Source organism: Phacochoerus africanus, chromosome 1 (assembly GCF_016906955.1).
Source record: "Phacochoerus africanus isolate WHEZ1 chromosome 1, ROS_Pafr_v1, whole genome shotgun sequence".
Taxonomy (NCBI): domain Eukaryota; kingdom Metazoa; phylum Chordata; class Mammalia; order Artiodactyla; family Suidae; genus Phacochoerus; species Phacochoerus africanus.
Window position 1 is genome coordinate 153,532,213 of NC_062544.1, and position 21,664 is coordinate 153,553,876.

Here is a 21,664-nt window from a genome sequence, read left to right on the forward strand (position 1 = left end):
CAGCTTAGCACACGCCCCTTTTCTAAAAGCAGGCGAGTCCGTTGGGCGTCCGGGCATTGGCCTAGATCGCATGCGCCGGGGGTGGGGCGGAGCCAGGGGCGGGGCGGGGCGAATGGGGGGATCCGGGGGCGGGGCGGGATGGATCCGGGGCGGATCCAGGGGCGGGGCGAGCTCCATAACCCCAGTCGCCGCGGGAGCCTGAGTGTGGTCGCTTGTCTGGCGGAGTCCGGCGGGGGGTTAAACCGCGGCCCTGGCACAGCCATCTCCGCCGCCGCCGCCGCCGCCGCCGCCGCCCTCGCGGGCGCAGACGTCGCCGGGACCGGGGAGGGGCGCCACTCCCAACCGCCGGCTGGGCAATGTCCGTGGTGTGTCCGTGCCGTCGCCACCCGGACGCCGGGCCCGCTTCTCCGCCCCTGGGACCAGCCGCTCGTCCTCCGCGGCCCGCGAGGAGCTGCGGCGCCGCCTGCTGGGCCTCATCGAGGGCCACCGAGTGGTCATCTTCAGCAAGAGCTACTGTCCGCACAGCACGCGGGTAGGCAGGCAGTGGCTTCTGGGCCTGCTGGTCCGTCCGCCTCCGCGGCCTCCAACCCCCGGACCCGATCCGTTCTCCGCCCGCGCCCCTAGACCCCCCCCCCCCCGTGTCCGTCCGCTCAGCCCTCGCGTGGAGCCCGTCCCGGGGGCGACACCGGCCCCGCCGGCTGCTCTCCTGGCTTCCGCCTCGGGTCGGGCCTGCGGGCGAGCCACGGACACCCCTGGCCGCGAGCCTGGTCGATGTGGTCGGGGCCGGGTGTGGGAAAAAGCCGGGTCTTGTTCTGAGAGGAGAGCACTAGGAGAGGCCGCAGTTCTGGCAGGTGTGCTGGCGCTTCCTGGCAGTTTCAGCCGCCCTGCACGCGGCCCAACGGGGTCAGCTGGGGGCAGACGTGCGCGTGTGTCCTGAGTTTTAGATCCTTTTGAAGACAAACCCATTGTACGATGGGACTTTGAATATTTGAACTATACTTCACGTTTATTGAGAGTTGAAATAATACTTGGAGGATGCACATGCGGGAACCGTTGGGTTAGGTGCGTGAAATTATAGATTATGATTTGCAGATTTGCATTAAGTTAAACATTGTTTGGTGAGATGTGTATCACAAACACCTTAGAGTTTCTCTACGAAGACCACACCCTGCCCTGCAGGGACCTCATGATGTCCCCAGCCCCACTGCCTCCTCCCCGCCCCCAGGGTAACCTCTAGCCAGAATTCCTTGCTTTTCTTTAGGGTTTTGCCACATACATATATATCCTTAATATTTTGTTCCTTAATATTTGTATCCTTAATATTTTGCTTGTCTTGGTACTTTATATAAGTATTATCATGCATTTGCCTTCTGCACTTTTTTCAACAGTTATGTTTTAGAGATTCATGCATGTTAGCATCTGTAACTGTGGTTTTTAAATTTTCATTACTGTATTATTCGCTAGGATGAATCATACCACAGTGTATCAGTTCTATTGTTGCTAGTATTTTGCTGTTTTTAAAAACAATAAGGCTCTGCCTATTGCCTGTCTCCCAGCGCACACACACAAAGCTTACTTTAGAGCACATGTCTTGAAGCTGAGTTGCTGGGCCACAGAGGATGCATGATTTCTGCCTTAACTAGGTGAAGCCAAAATGTTTTTCCAAGTTGTCATACATACCAACTTACCCTCTTAATGACAGTGTAGTATTAGTCCCCATTGCTCTACATCCTTACCAACAGTTGATAGTTTTGCATTTCCCTCATGAAGCTGAACATGTTTTCAAGTGTTTATGCCTTCTTTGAGTTTCCTTAGCTGCAAAACATTTAGGTATTTTGCTTATTTCCCTATTAGGTTGGGACGGTTTTTTGTACATATTATAGGCATTCTTATTATGTTTTTGATCCTAGTCCTTGGATTATATGTATTGGAAAATCTCCCAGATTTGGATTTTCTTTTCACTTTTTTTTTGGTCTTTTTAGGGCCACACCTGAGGCATATGGAGGTTTCCAGGCTACGGGTTGAATAGGAGCTGTAGCCGCCAGCCTATGCCACAGCCACAGCAATGAGGGATCTGAGCCGTGTCTGCGGCGTACACCTACACCACAGGATCCTTAACCCACTGATCAAGGCCAGGGATTGAACCCACGTCCTCATGTCCTCATAGATGCTAATCAGGTTCTTTAACCACTGAGCCACAACAGGAACTCCTCTTTTCACTCTCTTTATGGGATCTTTTGATTAACTGAGATTTGGAAATTTAATGTAGTTGAATCTGTCACTTTTTCTTTTCTAGTTTGTACTTTTTGTGTTATTTAAGAAACCTCCTTCTACTCTGAGTCGTAAGGATACTCTCCTGTTTTAGGTCCTGAAAGAGTTAGAGTGTGCTTTTCACACACCCCTTCTTTACTCCACCTGGATGTGAAGCTGATGACATGCAGGGATCCGGTTGGTTTTGTCCTTTCTAACTTATCAGTTTTCCCTGTGCCCTTTATTGGACAAGCCATCCTTTCCTCGACGGTTGGAGAGCTCACTCATCATCCATCTGGTTCTCCAGGCTCTGCCTTCTATCTCTACTTTTAAAAATTGTCATTGGAGCTTTTAAAATGAGAACTGTGCCTGGCCGCCACTGTATCGCTGGGGCCTAGAATAGTGAGGCAGGCAATGTGGTTTGAATAAGTAAATGCTCTTCCATCATTCTAGTCAAACCTTTGCTGACAGAAAATCTTAGGACAAATGATTTTTTATTCTGTGTGTGTCAACACTTCCAATAATGTGCCCACTACTTTGAGTCCCATTCTGTATTTGGACAGCTCTAATTACTAGAATTGTTTTAATTGAATCCAAATCTGTCTCTCTGAAACATTTACTCCCTCTTGGAGGTGATAGTTGCTCCAATGCACAGAATTAGGAATTGGGCTTCTACCTGGATGACAGATCTTTCAGTACTTTCCCTGAGCGTTTTTCTTTCCTGGCCAAGCAGCCTGCTCTTTATGTGTTCATTTCATCTGTCTTTACATACAACCCTTTGCTTGCTGTATCATGCAATAGTTTCAGTATGAGCTGCTGAAATGTGTCACCCAAGCAGGACACCACATTCCACATCCTTTCCTTTGCAGAATTAAGCAAAGAGGTTTGTTCCTTGATTGGGCCGCCAGGTACTTAGTGTTGTGGGGGCACAGAAGTAAAGAGAGGGTGGCCTTACCTCCCAAGAACTCATGATGTAATTGAGCTGTAATCATCCAATTCTCATGCATCGAAAGAAACACGTGTGCAGGACAGGCGCCGTGGGACCAAGAGACCAAAACAGCTGCTTCTGTGGGGTTGGAAAAATTGAAGACTATTTAAGCTTGTCCTTGAGGACTTAGTTGGCTGTCTGTAGGTAAGGGAGAGCATCTAGCTAAGGAATATGTATCAGCACAGGTAGAGGATAATGAATTTTGGAAGGCTGAAAATAGGGCGAAAGAAAGGAAGTCAGGAGAGTAACTGGAAAATAGCTGAACTTCCGTTTCATAGTTGTATTGAGATTTTAAAATGCTCTGTGGTATGCGTAGACTTTTGAGACAGAGTGAAAGGCTCTGACCTGTGATTTGAAACCTGGGAACAGTACAGAGAATAAAATAAATGTGGAGGCCCCTGGGCTGTTTGGGAAGTTCCCATGAAAGTCAGGTCAAGGTGATGGCCCAAATGGAGTCATGAAAAAAGCCTTGATTTTGCTAGCTCCTCCCCACATTAACTTTAAGCCATGTTTTCCCCAGTCCTTAATTCATCCATTTCTGGATGTAAAATATATACTTCCATTGGTTAGGCTTTTTTTTTTTTTTTTCCCTGTGGAAAAACTCAGATAACATGAAGTTTACTGTTATAACCATTTTCTGCTTAGTGGCATTAGGTACATTCCCATGGTCGTGCAGCCGTCACCACCCTCTGTCCACAGAACCTTTTTCATCTTCCCCAACTGAAACTGTCCCCGTTAAACAGTAACTCCCCTCCCCCAGCCCCTGGCAGCCCCTGTCTGTCTACTCTCTGTGAAACTGACTGCTCCACAGACAGCATATAAATGGAATCATACAGTACTTGCCCTTTTCTGATTGGCTACTTTCATTTAGTCTAGTGTGCCCAAGGTTCATCTGTGTTGTAGTCTGTGTCAGAATTTCTTTCCTTTTTAAGGGTAAATAATATTGCATTGTCTGCAGAGACCATATTTTGTTTATCCATTCATCTGTACACTTAGACCACTCTCAACTTTTGGCTTTTGTGAATATTGCTACTGTTAATGTGGGTTTGCAATATCTGTTTGTGTCTCTGTTTTCACTTCTTTTGGTGTAGACCCAGAGGTGGAATTGCTAACTCATATAGTATTTCTATATATTTCTAATTTTTTGAGGAATCCCCACATTGTTTTCCAGAGCAGCCACACTTGTTTTATATTCCCACTAACAGTGCACAAATGTTCCAGTTTCTCCACATCCTTGTCAGCACTTGTTATTTTCTGGTTTTCGTATTGTTTTTGTTTTGATAATAGTTATCCTGATGGGTGTGACGTGGCATCTCATTGTGGTTTGATTTGCATTTCCCTAATGATTAATGATGTTGGATATCTCTTCCTGTGCTTGTTGTCCCTTTATTAATGCACAGTATCTTTTTTCATTTTTAAAATTTTATTGAGGTATTTACAAGGTTGTGATAATTTCTGCTGTACAACAAAAGTGATTCAGTTATCCATATACACTTACCCATTTTTTTTCAGATTCTTTTCCTATATAGGTCATCACAGGATATTGGGTAGATTTCCCTGTGCTGTATAGCAGCTTCCCTTTGACCATCCATTCTATATGCCACAGTGTGCACATGGCAGTCCCAAACTCCCAAATCATTCCTCCCCTCTACCTTTCCCCTTTGGTAATGCTGAGTTCATTTTTGAAGTCCTTGAGTCTGTTTCTGTTTTATAAATGTGTTCATTTTTATCATTGTTTTTAGATTCGATGTATAAGTTCTCTCCTGTGATGTTTGTCTTTCTCTGGAGAGTATCTTTTTTGGAGAAATGTCTATTCAAGTACTTTGTCATTTTTTTTTTCTTTTTTTAGGGCCACACCTGTGGCGTGTGGAGGTTCCCAGGCTAGGGGTTGAATCAGAGCTACATCTACCAGCCTATGCTACAGCCACAGCAATATGGGATCTGAGCCATGTCTGCAAACTGTACCACAGCTCATGGCAACACTGGATCCTTAACCCACTGAGCAAGGCCAGGGATTGAATCCACATACTAGTCAGATTCATTTCCACTCCTCCACAATGGGAACTCCCTGTCAGTTTTTAAATTGGGGGGTTTTGTTTGTTTGTTTCTTTAGTTCAAGAAAGTTCTCTGTATAATCTTTATGTTAATCCCTTATCAAATATGTGATTCGAAATTTCTCTCCAGGAGTTCCTGTCGTGGCTCAGTGGTTAACGAATCTGACTAGGAACCATGAGGTTGCGGGCCTTGCTCAGTGGGTTAAGGATCTGGCGTTGCCGTGAACTGTGGTGTAGGTCGCAGACGAGGCTTGGATCCCGTGTTGCTGTGGCTCTGGTGTAGGCCGGCAGCTACAGCTCCAATTAGACCCCATATGCTGTGGGTAACCTCCGTATGCTGTGGGTGCGGCCCTAGGAAAGAAAAAAAAGACCAAAAGAAAAATGAAATTTCTCCCCAATTCTAGGATTTGCCTTTTTACTCAGTTGATACTTTCATGCACAGTATTTTTAATTTTCATGAGGTCTAGTTTTTCTGTTTTCTTTTCTTACCTATCCCTTTGGTGTCATATCCGAAATATTGTAAAATCCAGTGTCAAAGTTTTTGTCCTGTTTTCCTAAAGTTTTAGAGTCTCAGTTCTTACATTTAAGTCTAATCCATTTTGAGTTTTTTTGGTGTGTGCACAATGTTAAGTAAGGGTCCAGCATTATTCATTTGCATATGGACATTCCAGTTTTCTCAGCACCATTTATTGCAAAGACTTTCCTTTCCCCATCAAATGGTCTTGGCACCATTGTCACAAATCATTTGACATTATATGTGGGGTTTTATTTTTTGGCTCTCTGTTCTCTTCTGCTGATCATATGTCTGTCTTTATGCCAGTACCACACTGTTTTGGTTACTGTAGTTTTGTAGCAATGTTTTGAAATCAGGACATGTGAGACCTCCAACTTGATTCTTCTTTTTTCAAGTTTTTTTTTTCTTTTTGGCTATTCAAGTTTCCTTTGGAATTCATATGAATTTTAGGATGGATTTTGCTCTTTCTGCAAAAATCATTTTTGGAATTTTGATAGAGATTACACTGAATCTGTAGATCACTTTGAGTAGTATTGACATCTTAGCAATATTAAGTCTTCCTAATCCATACACATGGGATTTCTTTCCATTTATAGATGTCTTCTTTAAATCTTTCAGTCTCATGTTTGTAGTTTTCAGTGCACAAATCTTTGCCTCCTTGGTTAAATTTATTCCTGAGTGTTCTTTATGGTGTTTAAGTAGAATTCTTTTTTTTTTTTTTTTTGTCTTTTTGCTATTTCTTGGGCTGCTCCCGTGACATGTGGAGGTTCCCAGGCTAGGGGTCGAATCGGAGCTATAGCCACTGGCCTATGCCAGAGCCACAGCAATGCGGGATCCGAGCCACATCTGCAACCTACACCACAGCTCATGGCAACGCCAGATCGTTAACCCACTGAGCAAGGGCAGGGACCAAACCTGCAACCTTATGGTTCCTAGTTGGATTCGTTAACCACTGTGCCACGACGGGAACTCCGAAGTGAAATTCTTTTTTAAATTTCTTTTTTGGATTGTTGATTGTTAGTATATAGGGAAACAACTGCTTTTTTCGGGGGGGGGGGCACACCTGCAGCATGTGGAGGTTCCCAGGCTAGGGATCGAATCGGAGCTATAGCTGCTGGCCACAGCTACAACCACAGCAACACAGGATCCGAGCCATGTCTGCAACCTACACCACAGTTCACAGCAACACTAGATCCCCAACCCACTGAGCAAGGCCAGGGACCCAACCCGCAACCTCATGGTTCCCAGTTGGATTCGTTTCTGCTGCGCCATGATGGGAACTCCAGCAACTGCTTTTTTAAGATTGAAATATAGTTGATTTACAGTGTTTTGGGTGTACAGCAAAGTGATTCAGTTTTATATATACACACACACTCTTGTTCAGATTCTTTTACATTTTAGGTTGTTACAAGATATTGAATATAGTTCCCTGTGCTATACACCAAGTCTTTGTTGGTTATCTATTTTATATATAGTAGCATGCATCCATTAATCCTAAATTCCTATTTTATTCCTCCCTGTCTCTTTCCCTTTTGGTAACCCTAAGTTTGTTTTCTATGTGAGCCTCTTTCTGTTTTGTAGATAGGTTCATTTGTGCTGTATTTTATATTCCACATAAATGATGTCATAGGAAGTTTGTCTTTCTGACTTACTTCACTTAGTATGATAATCTTGAGGTCCATCCATGTTGCTGCAAATGGCATTATTTCAAACTTCTTTATGGCTAAGTAATATTCCATTGTGTGTGTGTCTGTGTGTGTGTGTGTGTGTGTGTGTGTGTATATATATCTTCTGTATCTGTTCATCTGTCAATGGACAGTTAGTTTGCTTCCATATCTTGGTTATTGTAAATAGTAACGTTGTAAACATTGGGGTGCATGTATCTTTTCAAATAGAGTTTTCATCTTTTCCTTATACATGTCCAGGAGTGGGACTGCTGGATCCTATGGGAGTTCTATATTTAGTTTTCTGAGGAACCTCCATAGTCTTCTCCATAGTGGCTACACCAATTTATATTCCCTCCAGCAGTATAGGAGGGTTCCCTTTTCTCCACACCCTTGCCAGCATTTATTATTTGTAGACTTTTTGAAGACTACCATTCTGACTAGTTTGAGGTGGTACTTTGTTGTAGCTTACATTTGCATTTCTCTAATAATTAGTGGTGTTGAACATTTTTTTCCTGTGCCTATTGGCCATCTGTATCTCTTATTTGGAGAAATGTCTGCTTATATTTTCTGCCTATTTTTTTGATTACACTTTGTTTTTTTCAATATTGAACTGTATAAGCTGTTTGTATATTTTGGAACTTAAGCCCTTGTCAGTCACATTGTTTGCAAATATTTTCTCCCATTCTGTAGGTTGTTTTTTCATTTTGCTTATGGTTTCCTTTCCTGTGCAAAAGCTTTTAAGTTTAATTAGGTCCCATTTGTTTAGTTTTGCTTTCGTTTCCATCACTTTAGGAGACAGATAAAAAAAAATATTGCTGTGATTTATGTCAAAGAGTGTTCTGCCAGAGTTCCCGATGTGGTGCAGTGGATTAATGATCCAGCTCATCTCTGTGGTGTTGCTGGTTTGATCCTTGGCCTGGCACAGTGGGTTAAGAATCTGGCACTGCCACAGCTGTGGTGTAGGACACAAATGTGGCTTGGATTCAATCCCTGGCCCAGGAACATCCATATGCATGTGCAGCCGAAAAAGGAAAAAAAAAAAAGGAGTGTTCTGTGTTTGTTTTCCTCTAGGAGTTTTATAGTATCTAGTCTTATAGTTAGGTCTTTAATCCATTTTGAGTTTAGTTTGGGGTATGGTATAAGAGAATTTTCTAATTTCATTCTTTTACATGCAGCTGTCCAATTTTCCCAGCACCACCTATTGAAGGGACTGTCTTTTTTCCATTTTATATTCTTGTCTCCTTTATTGTAGATTAAGTGACCATAGGTGTGTGGGTTTATTCCTGGGCTTTCTATTCTGTTCCATTGTTTTTGTGCCAGTGCCATACTGTTTTGATTACTGCAGCTTTGTAGTATTTTCTGAAGTCAGGGATCCTGATCGCTCCAGTTTCATTCTTCTTTCTCGATATTGTTTTGGCTATGGAGTCTTTTGTGTTTCTATACAAATTTAATTTTTTTGTTTCAGTTTAGTGAAAAATGCCATTGGTAATTTGATAGGGATTTCATTGAATCAAGTATGATCATTTTAACAATATTGATTCTTCCAATCCAAGAACATGGTATATCTTTCCATCTGTTTGTGTCACCTTAAATTTCTTTCATCAGAGTTTTGGAGTTTTCAGAGTACAGGTCTTTTGCTTCCTTAGGTAGGTTTATTTCTAGGCATTTTATTCTTTTTGAAGGAATGGTAAATGGAATTGTTTCTTTAACTTCTCTTTCTGCTATTTCATTGTTAGTGTATAGAAATGCAATAGATTTCTATATATTAGTTTTGTATCCGGCAACTTTATTGAATTCGTTGATGAGCTCTCGTAGCTTTCTGGTGGTACCTTTAGAATTTTCTATGTGTATTAGCATGTCATCTTCAAATAGTGACAGTTTTATTTCTTTCTCCATTTATATCTTATAGTTTTTGACTCTAATTTCCTCTCTTACTGTTTTCCTTTATAGTTAGTTGATTTTTTTGTAGTGAAACTTTTTGATTCCCTTCCTGTTTCTTTTGTCTATATTTGCTAGATTTTTTTTTTTTTTGGTCTTTTTGCCCTTTCTAGGGCCACTCTTGTGGCATATGAAGGTTCCCAGGCTAGGGGTTGAATCAGAGCTATAACTGCCAGCCACAGCCACAGCCACAGCCACAGCCACGTGGGATCTGAGCCACGTCAACAACCTACACCACAGCTTATGGCAATGCCGATCCTTAACCCACTGAGCAAGGCCAGGGATTGAACCCGCAACCTCATGGTTCCTAGTCGGATTTGTTAACCACTGAGCCACAACGGGAGCTCCCTATTTGCTAGATGTTTTTGCGGTTGCCATAAGGATTACATATAGCATCCTAAGGATAAAATTTATTTAAAGCTGATATCAATTTGACTTCCATGGCCTACAAAAACTCTACTCTTTTACAGTTCTGCCCCACCTTTATGTTATCAGTGCCACAGACTACATCTTTACATATTGTCTACCCATAGACTTATAGTCGTTTTCTGGCTTATATTTTTTAAATTCAGTAGAAGAACAAAAAATATAATTATAAACCCAAATTACAGTAATACTGATCTGTATGTTTGTATGTGTTTATCTTTATTAGAAAATTTTGTACTTTCATATGGCTTTAAATTCCTGTCTAGCATTCTTTCATTTCAACTTAAAGAACTCCCTATAGCATTTCTTACAGGGCAGGTCTAGTATTAATATACTCCCTCAATTTTGTTTATGTGAGAAAGTCAGCTTCGTCCTCATTTTTGAAGGTCTTTTTCCTTATTTTTTCTTTTTTTCTTTTTTTACCAGTAACAGATTTCTTGGTTGATTTTTTTTTCTTTCAGGACTTTAAATATATCATCCACACTCTCTGGCATGCAAGGTTTCTGCTGAAAAATCCACTTATGATCTTATTGAAGATCCCTCATATGTGATGAGCCGCTTTTCTCTTGCTACTTTCAAGATTCTGTCTTCTGTTTTTGACAATTTGATCATAATTGTCTTCTTTTTTTTTTTCCTTTTTTGGCCACCCTGTGGCAAATGGAGTTCCCAGGTGAGGGATCAGATCTGAGCCACAGTTGCAATCTATTACCACAGTTGTAATCTATACCACAGTTGTGGCAATGCTGACTCCTTTAACTCACAGCTGGGATGGGGATGGAACCCGTGTCCTGGTAATGTAGATATGCCACCAATCCCATTGCACCACAGCAGAAACTCCAAACTCATAATGTGTCTTGATGTGAGTCTCTTCAGGTTTTCCTTCTTGGAATTTTTTGAGCTTCTTGTATTTGTATATGCATGTTTTCCTCAAATTTGGGAAGTTTGGGGGCATTATTTCCTCAAATAAGCTTGCTGCTCCTTTCTTCTGAGACTTCCAAAATGTGTATATTGTTCTGTTTAATGGAGTATCTCAAGTCACTTATTCTGTGTTCATTTTTCTTCTTTACTTTTCCTCTTTATACTTAATTTCAAATGGCCTATTTTCAAATTTGCCAATTCTTTCTTCTCTCTGTTCAGGTTTGTTGTTGAATTCCTTTAGTGAATTTTTCAATTCATTGATTATCTTTTTCACCTTCAGAGTTTCTGTTGATTATTTCTGTCTCTTTTATGGCATTCTCATTTTGTTCATATGTCATTTTCCTGATTTCCTTTAGCTCTTTGTGTTTTCCTCTTTGAGCATATTTAAGAAAGTTGTTTTCAGCAGAGTTTCCATGTCTGCCTGCTTGCATCTCTCACAAGCATCCTATCTTAATAAATCTATTTCTTGCCTGTCAAAAAAAGAAAGAAAGAAAGTTGTTTTCAAAACTTTGTCTAGTAAGAATGAAGTCTTTTTGTTCAGGGACTTTTTTGAGATTTATTTTTTTCCTTTGGGCCACTTTTTCTGTTTCTTTGTATACATTTGATCTTTTCTTGAACATTATAATAAAAAAAAGATAACTCTCCCTGTCTTTGCAGACTGGCTCCATTCTGGGGAAGAATTTCACTGACCATTGCAGCATGAAGGTACAAGCTCTTCTCAGTCCTTTTCTGGACAGTCATATTCCCTGGGCCTGTATATGTGCTTTTCACTCACAGGCCTAATTCTCCTATATACTTGGCTGCTTTAAAGTATCTGAAACCCGGAGTTCCTGTCGTGGCGCAGTGATTAACAAATCCAACTAGGAACCATGAGGTTGTGGGTTCGATTCCTGGCCTTGCTCAGTGGGTTAAGGATCTGGCGTTGCCGTGAGCTGTGGTGTAGGTCGCAGACGTGGCTTGGATCCCGCATTGCTGTGGCTCTGGCGTAGGCCGGTGGCTACAGCTCCGATTTGACCCCTAGCCTGGGAACCTCCATATGCAGTGGGACGTGGCCCTAGAAAAGGCAAAAAGACAAAAAAAAAAGTATCTTAAACCCCTTAAGACACACACACCCCTTCTTCTCAGGGCCTCAGCTATTAGATTGTGTTCCTCTGCCTGTGTGCTCTTGCCCCCAAGTGTCTTCAGATTTACAGTTCACTTTGGGTTTTCATGAACCACACCCACTCCTTCATGGCTTCCTTTTAGTAACTAGTCCCTCAGGCAGCTCTCAGACAGGGAAGAGTGCTACAGATCCAGGCCTCTATGCTCTACCCATTTTGTGAAAGAGACCTGGGGTCCAGGCTGCTGCTCCCCTCTGTTGTGCCGTGCCAGGGAGGCTAAAAACACTGCAACATTTTCTGCTGTTTTAAATGTGGCCCTTTCTTCATTGAGCATTTACTTGCTTGCTGTAGATCTCTGACCAGTTTCCAAAGCTTCTATTAAGTTAACTTACTTTGATATTGTTTGGCTTCTTGTATATTTAGATTACTGTTTTTCATCAAATTTGGCATATTTTTGGACATTTCTTCAAACACTTCTTTTGCTCTTTTCTTTTTCTTTTTTACTGGTATTCATGCCATGTGTACATTGTGCTTAATGCTATCCCATATTTATTTAAGGCTCTGTCATTTTCTTCATCTTTTCTCTCTGTAGCTTGTGGCTGCATAATCTCTACTGATCTGTCTTCAGCTCTGCAGATTCTGCCAGTTCAAATTTACTGTTGAGATACTGTAGCAGACTTTTGATTTTAGTCATTGTGCTTTTCCATAATTCCATAATTTCCAGTTGGTTCCTCTTTGTGATTTCTCTTTCTTTATTGATATTTTCTACTGGATAAGGTATTACCATCATACATTCCTTCATCTCATGAAGCATACTTCTCTTCAATTCCTCGTACATATTTACAGTGGCCATTTTACCGATTCGGTATGCAGTCTGGGACCTCTCAGAGGCAGGCAGGTTCTCTTGCCTGCTTTTTTTCCTGTGTGTAGATCCACTTTCCTGTTTCTTTGTATGTCTGGTAATTTTTTTTGTTGGAACTGGGACATTTTAGGTAATATATTATAACAAGCCCAGATTGAACTCTAATGCTTGTTTGTTTCTTTTTTTCTTTCTTTTCCTTTTTTTACAGCCATACCTGTGGCATGTGGAAGCTCCGGGTCAGGGGTCAAATCAGAGCTGCAGCTGAGACCTCTACCATAGCCACAGCAACACAAGATCCAAGCCACATCTGTGACGTATGTTGCAGCTTGTGGTGATGCTGGATCCTTCACCAACTGAGCAAGGCCAGGGATTAAACTTGCATCCTCATGGAGATGCCAGGTCCTTAACCTGCTGAACCAGAGTAGGAATTCCGCTTGTTTCTTTAGTGAGTTGTCTGGATTATTTGGGGAAGTTTTTTGTACCTGAAGATGGAGGCTCTGACACTCCTCAGAGGTGCAGCCTTGGGTCTGCCCAGTCTCTGGGGGTTGGCAGGTCTAGCAGGGCTCTGACTAGACAGACGTCTGTGCTCTGCTGTCTGACACTGACAGACTCATGCCTGGATGTTAGGCAGCTTAGTTGCGCTGTTGTTTTTGACAATGCCCTGGGTATAAATGGTGCTATACCCTGATCCAAGTAAATCTGGGCCCCTTTGCAGCAGAGTTTGGAGGCATTTGTGGTTTGCTCTGATGCTGGAGGGTTGTTCTGCCTGTCTCCCCTGGTCCTGCTGAACCAGCTTCCTACAGTTTAGGCGGTTGCTGGGATGGAGCTATCAGCTATCAGCCTCCTAAGTGCTCAGTGCTGAAAACGCCTTTATTTTCAGTTGCACATTTAGACTTGAACTTCCCCACAGTCCGTTTCAAATAAAGTCAGTTCCTCTGGGCAGAGTTTTGAAATTCTCCGATCTTGTGCTTTAACTCTTGCCCTGAGTGAGATCTCTGAGACCAGCTTCTCTTAGCAGCACAAGCTTGCTTTATGAGCAGACTCTGGTGGTTGTGGCATTCTCTGGTCTTTCTGAATTGCTGTTCCCAGCCTGGAGTCTTGCCCTACAAGTGGGCTAGGGCCAAGGTGATCAGGGGGCTGGTATTTTCTCCTAGTTAGAGACTTTGATCTATGAGTGGGTGAGGAAGGGAGGGTGCCTTTCCCGTGTTTCCAGTCATAGTCACCAGGAAAACAGCCTTTGCCATCCAGAACTGTGGGTAGATTGAGAAATGATAGTGGCCTAACCCTTCTGGTGACTAGGATTTCAGGGGACGAGGAGCCTTGTTTTCTTGACCACGTTCAGTTGAAGTGGAACATCCATCATGCTGCCCTGGAGCAGGTGCCTCAGACATGTCTGCTCTTATTGACATCTGGTAGATTTTCTTGAATGAACGTTTCCTTACTTGCTATGTGCTGTCAATTTCCAGAGACTAAATGGCTGTTTTTAAATAACTTGCACCTGTTTCAGATGTTTACCGGGAACCAAGTTCATCACGTGTCCACCCTGGAGTCAGAGCCTCTGGGCTTCATCTTGAGGTCCGAAAGTCTTGGAGGGTGTGAAGAGTGGGAAGTGGGCTTTGACAGTCCTCTTTGGCTGTAGTTTAGAGAACCAGAGGGAACATAAGGATGCAGAGAGAACTCTTAGGATGTAGCTGAGAGATTCAGTAGTAGAAATTACTGGCTCATGATAATAAGCATGGGGATTGGGCAGGGGAATTGGTTCAGCACAAGGCAGTTACTTGGACAGATGGGGAGTTATCATGGATGGGAAGATGCCGAGAGAGAGGGAGGCACTGAAGACTCGGAATCAGTGCTCAGTGGAGTTTTCCTGCTTCAGATGGCATCTAGGGCCCCAACTGCAAGTCTGACCAGCTATTGGTGAGGCGGGTACTGCTGGTCCTCCACCTCATTTGAGCAGCAAGGACTAGGATTTAGTGTTCAGGCAACTGGGTGAACTTGTCAGTTTCCTTGTCTGTTTCAGGGGGATGATGGCAGGGGATTGTGTCTTTGTCCTGTCTCCAGTAGAAAGAACAAGGGAAGACACATAGTCGGTGTTTGATCAATAAATATTTGTTGAGTGGTTTAATGACTATTGAGAAAAAACACAAAGAGTAAAAGGAATGTGGAAGAAGATGATTTTTATTTGGGGCATGTTGCACGTGAAAGACCTGTGCTCGCTCAGGTGGAGAAATAGTGTTTATCTGAGTTCAGAAAAGGGATTTGGGCAAAAGTTACAGATTTAGAGGTTGAGGATGTAGATTATAAAAGAAAGAAAGAAAGAGATGGGCCGAGATTATTCTGGGAAGATGCATAGAGGGAACCAGACCAGAGCTCATATTCCAAAGAACACCGGTTCTGAACACCCCCTGTTACTATGCCCATACTTCATTCCTCTCTTGAATCTTTGTGAGAGTAAACTTAGCAAAATTTTTTGTTGCAGGTTAAAGAGCTCTTTTCTTCTTTGGGAGTTGAATGTAATGTCTTGGAACTTGACCAAGTTGGTAAGTAGCATGGTTAGTACATACTGTTGTTTATCATAAATGTTATCAGGATTGACCTCTTTCCATTTGCCTTGTTCACTTCAATCTACTCCTGCATCTTTGGGTTAGATGAGCTGTTTTCATCTACAATCAACTCTGTAAAAAAGTGACTCTGTACATGAAAATAATTTTTGTGTAAATTTTTTGGTTATGCTTTTTGCATCTGAGGGGCAGGGGTAGAAGGAAGGTAGATAAGCCGGTAACATGGAAATACTTCGGGCATTTCAGATGTGTCTGACAACTTTCTAGCAAAATAGATTAAGCTGTCATAGATGAAATGAGTCTGCCCCTATTTCCTGAGTGTATTACCCATGAGGGGCAGCGCATTCAGTTTTCTGCTTTATACGTTTGAATTCTTGTCGTCCCTGTACTGCACATAGGCATTTTTTTTGCAGGATTGGGGATGTTGTGGTGAACAGAAAAAACTGACCTCTGCCTTCAGGACCTCACCCCTCCTTTTAGCCAAGTTTAATAAGTGAAATATTCTTCAATCTTTGAGACTTCTGTAAAGAGAATGCCCAGTTAGGACTCTGAAGGACTTACAGCCAAGTTTTATTTTTCAAGATGAAGGATGCATTTTGATCTATAGTGATAGAGATTTTTCAAATGTGATTGTAGGAAATATTTTCTGCGTTGTCTACCGTTGAAGTAGAGTTTATCTTCTATTTGCTCTTTAAAGAGGGTTCTTATCTGTCTCGGCCTCGTCATTGAATTTTTTTTTCTCAAATGATTTTTATTTATTTATTTTTATTATATATATATTTTTTCCTCCTATACAGCATGGTGACCCAGTTACACATACATGTATACATTCTTTTTTCTCACATTAAGTGTTCCATCATAAGTGACTAGACAGAGTTCCCAGTGCCACAGAGCAGGATCCCATTGCTAATCCATCCCGAAGGCTGCATTCTGCACCTGTTTACCCCAAGCTCCCTGTCCCTCCCACTCCCTCTGCTCGTCACTGAATTATGAATCAAACTCTCATTTAGAAGGGTTTACTGTGAAAGGAGTCAGTGGCCTGGTCTTTATTCTTTAAGGTTGCCTTTGGACACCTGAGTGCTCTCCCCACTTGAGTGGTTATCTCATAACGCTGTGTGCCATACCGACCTCGCAGGTGTGCACATGTGGGTGGTCTGAGTGTCCTAATGCTGTGCTCAGCTCACGGAGGTGTGGCACTGGCAGAGCTATACGTGATTTGTCTTTTGCTCCATAGATAATGGAGCCAGTGTTCAGGAGGTGCTGTCGGAGCTCACTAACCAGAGGACTGTGCCCAACATCTTTGTGAATAAAGTGCACATGGGCGGCTGTGACCGGACTTTCCAGGTAGTGACAGTGCCATGTGTTCTTGAGTGCTGTTTGTTCAAGTTTTATTTTGAAAAAGTGTTTAAAAGGGGAGGAGATGCGTTTTAGGGCTATTCATTTGTCTTTTGAAGCTTGTGCAATGAAAAGCATGTGGTTATCAGATAATCTTGATTACTTTAAGGGAAATTAGCTTTCCTACCAACTCAAAGTTCAGAAGCTGAGCAGGAGCGGCTTTGAGAGAGGGTGCAGGACAGGTGAGTGGGCTGTCCTTTTTTTTTTTTTTTTTGTCTTTTTGCTATTTCTTTGGGCCGCTCCCACAGCATATGGAGGTTCCCAGGCTAGGGGTCGAATCGGAGCTGTAGCCACCGGCCTACACCAGAGCCACAGCAACGCGGGATCCGAGCCGCGTCTGCAACCTACACTACAGCTCATGGCAACGCCAGATCCTTAACCCACTGAGCAAGGCCAGGGACCGAACCCGCAACCTCATGGTTCCTAGTCGGATTCGTTAACCACGGCGCCATGACGGGAACTCCTGGGCTGTCCTTCTGATGGCACAGAAGCGGGGCCTCCCCTCCTTGAGGGAAGTGCAGTCGGGACAACGCTGACATTCAAGTCCAGGAACTCCTGTCAAGGCTGCTGACCCTGGGAGCTTTGCAGAGCTTTTATGATTTGATTCCTAGGATGCTAAAGTGAGCAGGGATCATTCAGTTAAGTAGGGATTGACGAAAATTAATACTTATTAAATAAGGTCCTTATTAAATAAGGTCCTTATTTTAAGTAGTTGTTTGCTTTTGTTAAAATTCTGCTCTCTATCCTTTATATACATATGCAAATGGTAATAAGCCATGATTAAATGTTCATATTTACATTTTAATTAAGAGTTATGTTCTTGTTGGGAGAAAGGATTGTCTACACAGATGTTAATCTGGGTTCAGCATCATTACCTAGCAGCTGCTTGCCATACCTGCCCTGGAAGCTGTAACCCAGCCCCCGTTGGGCTAAGTGTGCAGTCATAGCCTCTCAGCACCTTCAGAGGTGCCACTCTCGCCAAGCTTAGCCTGGAAAATGCTGTCGGAGGAGGTGTCGGGGGTGGGGGCGCACTTGGAGACCTGAAGGCATGACCTTGGACGGTGGCCGACTAGGAGGCAGATTTCCCTGAGGGCACCTAAGAATAAGGAGACCCTGGCCTGGGGACCATAGGGCCAAGTGACACTTCCACTGTGGCCTCAGGATGAGCAGGTTCCAAAACCAGCTGGTGGAACTGAGCTACCAACTCGGACAGACCGAACTAGTGTTAGCTGCACATGGAGCCTCTCACCTCACCTCAGGTGTTTCTGACCACAAGGACGACCAGGGACAGCAGTGCCCTGCAGGGCCAGCGTCCTGACCATTCGCAAGAGGAAAAGCAAAATGTGTGTGCTATCTAGAAAGTTGCAAAATTTAGGTCGGTTTATGGGAAACTAGGAAAAAACTAAAAGTGCATGTCCTGCTGATGATGCGTGAGAATTGTTTTTAAAGTGAAGGCTAGCAAAGATGAACAAAATATAGAGGATCCGAAAAAATGGAACTTGGGTGTTTGACCACACTTGGGTATGGTATTTTGATAAATGACCTTGTCTGACATGGACGTAAAGCTGTGACCACCCTGTCATTTGACACACACGCTGCTGTGGGGCCATAACCAACAAAAATATGTTGGCATACTTTCTAACTCGCTGGCTCCAACTGAGTAGCAATTGTGGGTCAATTGTTTCCAAGATTTTTGTAACAGAAATTTATGCTGAAGAAGCATAGGGTGCACAGAAGCAGTTTGAAAACAAGTCACTCTGTGTTCTCTTTGATTAACCCTCAGGCCCATCAGAGTGGCTTGTTACAGAAGCTTCTTCAGAACGACCCAGCCTACGATTATGACCTCATTGTCATCGGTGGTGGCTCTGGTGGCCTCGCGTGTGCTCAGGTATGAGGAAAAAGACACTCAAATATCATTTTCCTGGTAATTGCCTCAAGCATGTCTTCAGCCCCTTAAAAAAAAAACAAAACAGGACGTTCTAGTTGGAGTTATAAGTGTATGGTGTAAGCTGGTGTAATGGGGAGAGACTGTGCGACAGCACAAGCAAGGTCTGATCCCTCAGGGGGTGTCGGGAAAGTGACACCATCTTTACATATAGCTTTTTTTGGTAGGAAGCCGCCATTTTGGGGAGGAAAGTCCTGGTGCTGGACTTCGTGGTCCCCTCGCCCCAGGGCACATCATGGGGTGAGTGGCTCTTCTGTCCTTATGTTGTTGTTGTCTGTTTTTTTTTCTGTTGTTGTTGTTGTCTGTGGGCTTGTCATTCTCATGCAGTCCTCAGCAACAACCTCAAGTGTCACCAGCCCGTTTCCTGGGTTTTGAATCTCAGATCACAGCATTAACAAGAGGAGTTGGAAAATAATATAAAAATAATTAAGGAAGAGTTTGCAAAAAGAAAATCCCTTGACCCTATCATTCCAGCATTTCTGCCAGGATGATGTTTGCACACACGTTGATGTTTTCACATAGTTATGGCATGATGTGGCGTGTGCCTCGTCCTGTCTGAGGTTGCTATGACGCTTTCCTTTGTTACTGAGTTGATTTTATAACTGACCCCAATAGCAGCAGGATGGTGGGTCGAGGTAGTATGTGTGGTCGCTCCAGGTCAGTTTAATGCAACGTGGCTACCTCCTAGCCCTGGACTTTGCTGTAGCCCAGACTTGCTGGCCCTCGTTCTTTCCTTGGTAACACAGCACACAGACTTTGTGCCAGGTCATTTCTGCTCATGCCTCCAACCCTCCTGTTGTCAGCCCCTTTCCACAACGCTGATAAGTTAGCCAAGCGCCAGTTTTGCTCATCCTCAGCTCCTTCATTGACCCTTGGTCAACAAGTTTGGCTAATCATTTGCATGTTATTGTAGAGTGCGATGTTGGCCCTACCACCATTCATGTTTGTCATTTCCATGTTTTAATAACACCCACTCTGCATGTATATAAAACCACGCACACACAAAACACTAAAAGTGGAGTTCCCATCATGGCTCAGGGGTTAACAAATCCGACTAGGAACGATGAGGTTGCGGGTTCGATCCCTGGCCTTGCTCAGTGGGTTAAGGATCCGGCATTGCCGTGAGCTGTGGTGTAGGTTGCAGACGCAGCTTGGATCCCGCGTTGCTGTGGCTCTGGTGTAGGCCGGTGGCTACAGCTCTGATTCGACCCCTAGCCTGGGAACCTCCATGTGCCGCAGGAGCGGGTCTAGAAAAGGCAAAAAAAAAAAACAAAAAACCATTAAAAGTAGTACTTTCTTTCTCAGGTCTTGGCGGTACTTGTGTAAATGTGGGCTGTATTCCTAAGAAGTTGATGCATCAAGCCGCACTCCTGGGGCAGGCGTTAACCGACTCAAGGAAGTTTGGCTGGGAGTATAGTCAACAAGGTTGGTGAGAGTTCATAAAAGTAGGGATTGGGTAGAAGGAGGGAAGAATGAGTTTCTTAGAAGGACTTGCTATTTATATTTCCATGAGTTTGAAATTCATTTAATCAACAGTTGTTAGGCCCATCGAGCATCAGCCGGGCTGACCGGAGGACTCCAGTGGTCAGTTTAAAGCTGCTTCCGTGGCCTAAGTGCTTTAGGGAGGGAGTTGCTGCAGCCACAGCCACTCAGCACCCTAGCCCAGTGGAAGTGAGAGGGAGTTGTCTCTGTTCTCAAATAGGAAGAACATAGACTAGCAAGGGGCATCTGAGGGTTTTACCCGCTATTGTATGACATTATCTGTTTTTATCAGCGTTTATGTGTGTCTTAAGTTAATGAGAAATGGAAAACAGATTCACCAATAAACATGTACTGGTGAGGCTCTGAGGATGTAGATAGGAAACCATCACTCCTGCCCTGGAGCAGCACAGTCTGGGCCGGGGGAGGAAAGGAAAGAGTGAGAGGAGGGGAGAGAGGAGGAAAGGTGGAGGGGAGGGGGAGAGGAGGAGGAGAGAGAGGAGGGGAGAGAGGAGGTAAGGGGGGAGGGCAGGAGAGGGTCGGGATGACAATGCCTGTCTTCTTCCCAGAGGCTTGGACCCATAGATCACACATGCGTGTGCAAGTTTAAAGCATCATAGATGATTCTGACACAGCTGATTCTGCCAGGATGCCAGGCCCTCAAAGGGCAGAGGGTGAGGGTGAGGAGGGGGTAGGAGAGACCAGATGGAGCAGGCAGGTTTGGTGGCATCACAGTGACCTCCCTGGGACAGATTTCCCCAGACAGTCCACTCTGCCTTGACGGAGCTTTCTGTCAAAATGGAGGTAAAATGAGGCCTCTCCACCTGGCAGGTAGCTTCTGAGGAGTCCCCACTTTCAGAGACTCTTCTCAAACCCTTCATTCTGGTGATAGGGTACCATGGGTCTCTTCAAGACATCCTGGTGGGAAGGTGTCTGGGGATGGCCTTTCTGGGCAAGGCCTGGTTTTGGAGCCTGGCCTGTGGGGAGGTAAAGTCTTAGGACTTACTGAGATGGAAGGTAGAAGAGGGCAGAGGACAGGTGGGATCTCTAGACACTGATACCTGAGGGGGGCTGTGCACAGAGGATGCTGATACCTGAGAGGGGGTACACTGTTTATAGAGACTGTGGGCTGAGGTCATTAAGCACAGGATTTGGACAGACAGATGGAGTCTAAGAAGAGAACTAACTTGAGTGAAATGCTGCAAAAGGGTGGGTGGAATAGAATTGGAATGATGGTCATTTGGGGTTGGTACTTTGTGGAGGCTCTTTTTAAAATTACACTTGTTTGTGCCCTGTTACTAAATGGCTGGGTGTGAGTGGGGTGGTTGCGAGTGGGGATGAAGTGTGGGTGCCCCTGTGGTGCCTGCAGCATAGCTTGTAGTGCCCCCCTCCCCAGCCCCGGGCTACATGCTTTCATGGAGGGGAGCAAGGGGTCTTTGGGCCAGACAGTGTCCCCACCTCCCCTCAGTGCTGATACGTCTAAATACCATCCCATGTCCTTGAGTGGGGTCACCCTCTGAGTTGCCCCCACACAGGACCGTATGTTAACCTGGAGGTGCGGCACCGA

At 44.0% G+C, this 21,664-nt stretch overlaps 1 protein-coding gene across 2 annotated transcripts in view; it reads left to right on the forward strand.

Moving 5' to 3' along the window:
- The first annotated feature begins 242 nt into the window (after positions 1-242).
- The window catches only part of TXNRD3 (thioredoxin reductase 3), a 60,808-nt gene continuing 39,386 nt past the window's right edge, over positions 243-21,664 (forward strand). The window contains exons 1-7 of one of the 2 annotated variants that reach the window (XM_047782650.1): positions 243-532; positions 11,413-11,460; positions 15,197-15,257; positions 16,513-16,622; positions 18,457-18,561; positions 18,786-18,858; positions 19,924-20,043. In XM_047782650.1, the coding sequence (XP_047638606.1) occupies positions 11,455-11,460; positions 15,197-15,257; positions 16,513-16,622; positions 18,457-18,561; positions 18,786-18,858; positions 19,924-20,043 (475 nt within the window). In that variant the 5' untranslated portion in view covers positions 243-532; positions 11,413-11,454. The remainder of the gene's footprint in view (positions 533-11,412; positions 11,461-15,196; positions 15,258-16,512; positions 16,623-18,456; positions 18,562-18,785; positions 18,859-19,923; positions 20,044-21,664) is intronic. The other variant, XM_047782641.1, reaches the window with a different exon arrangement.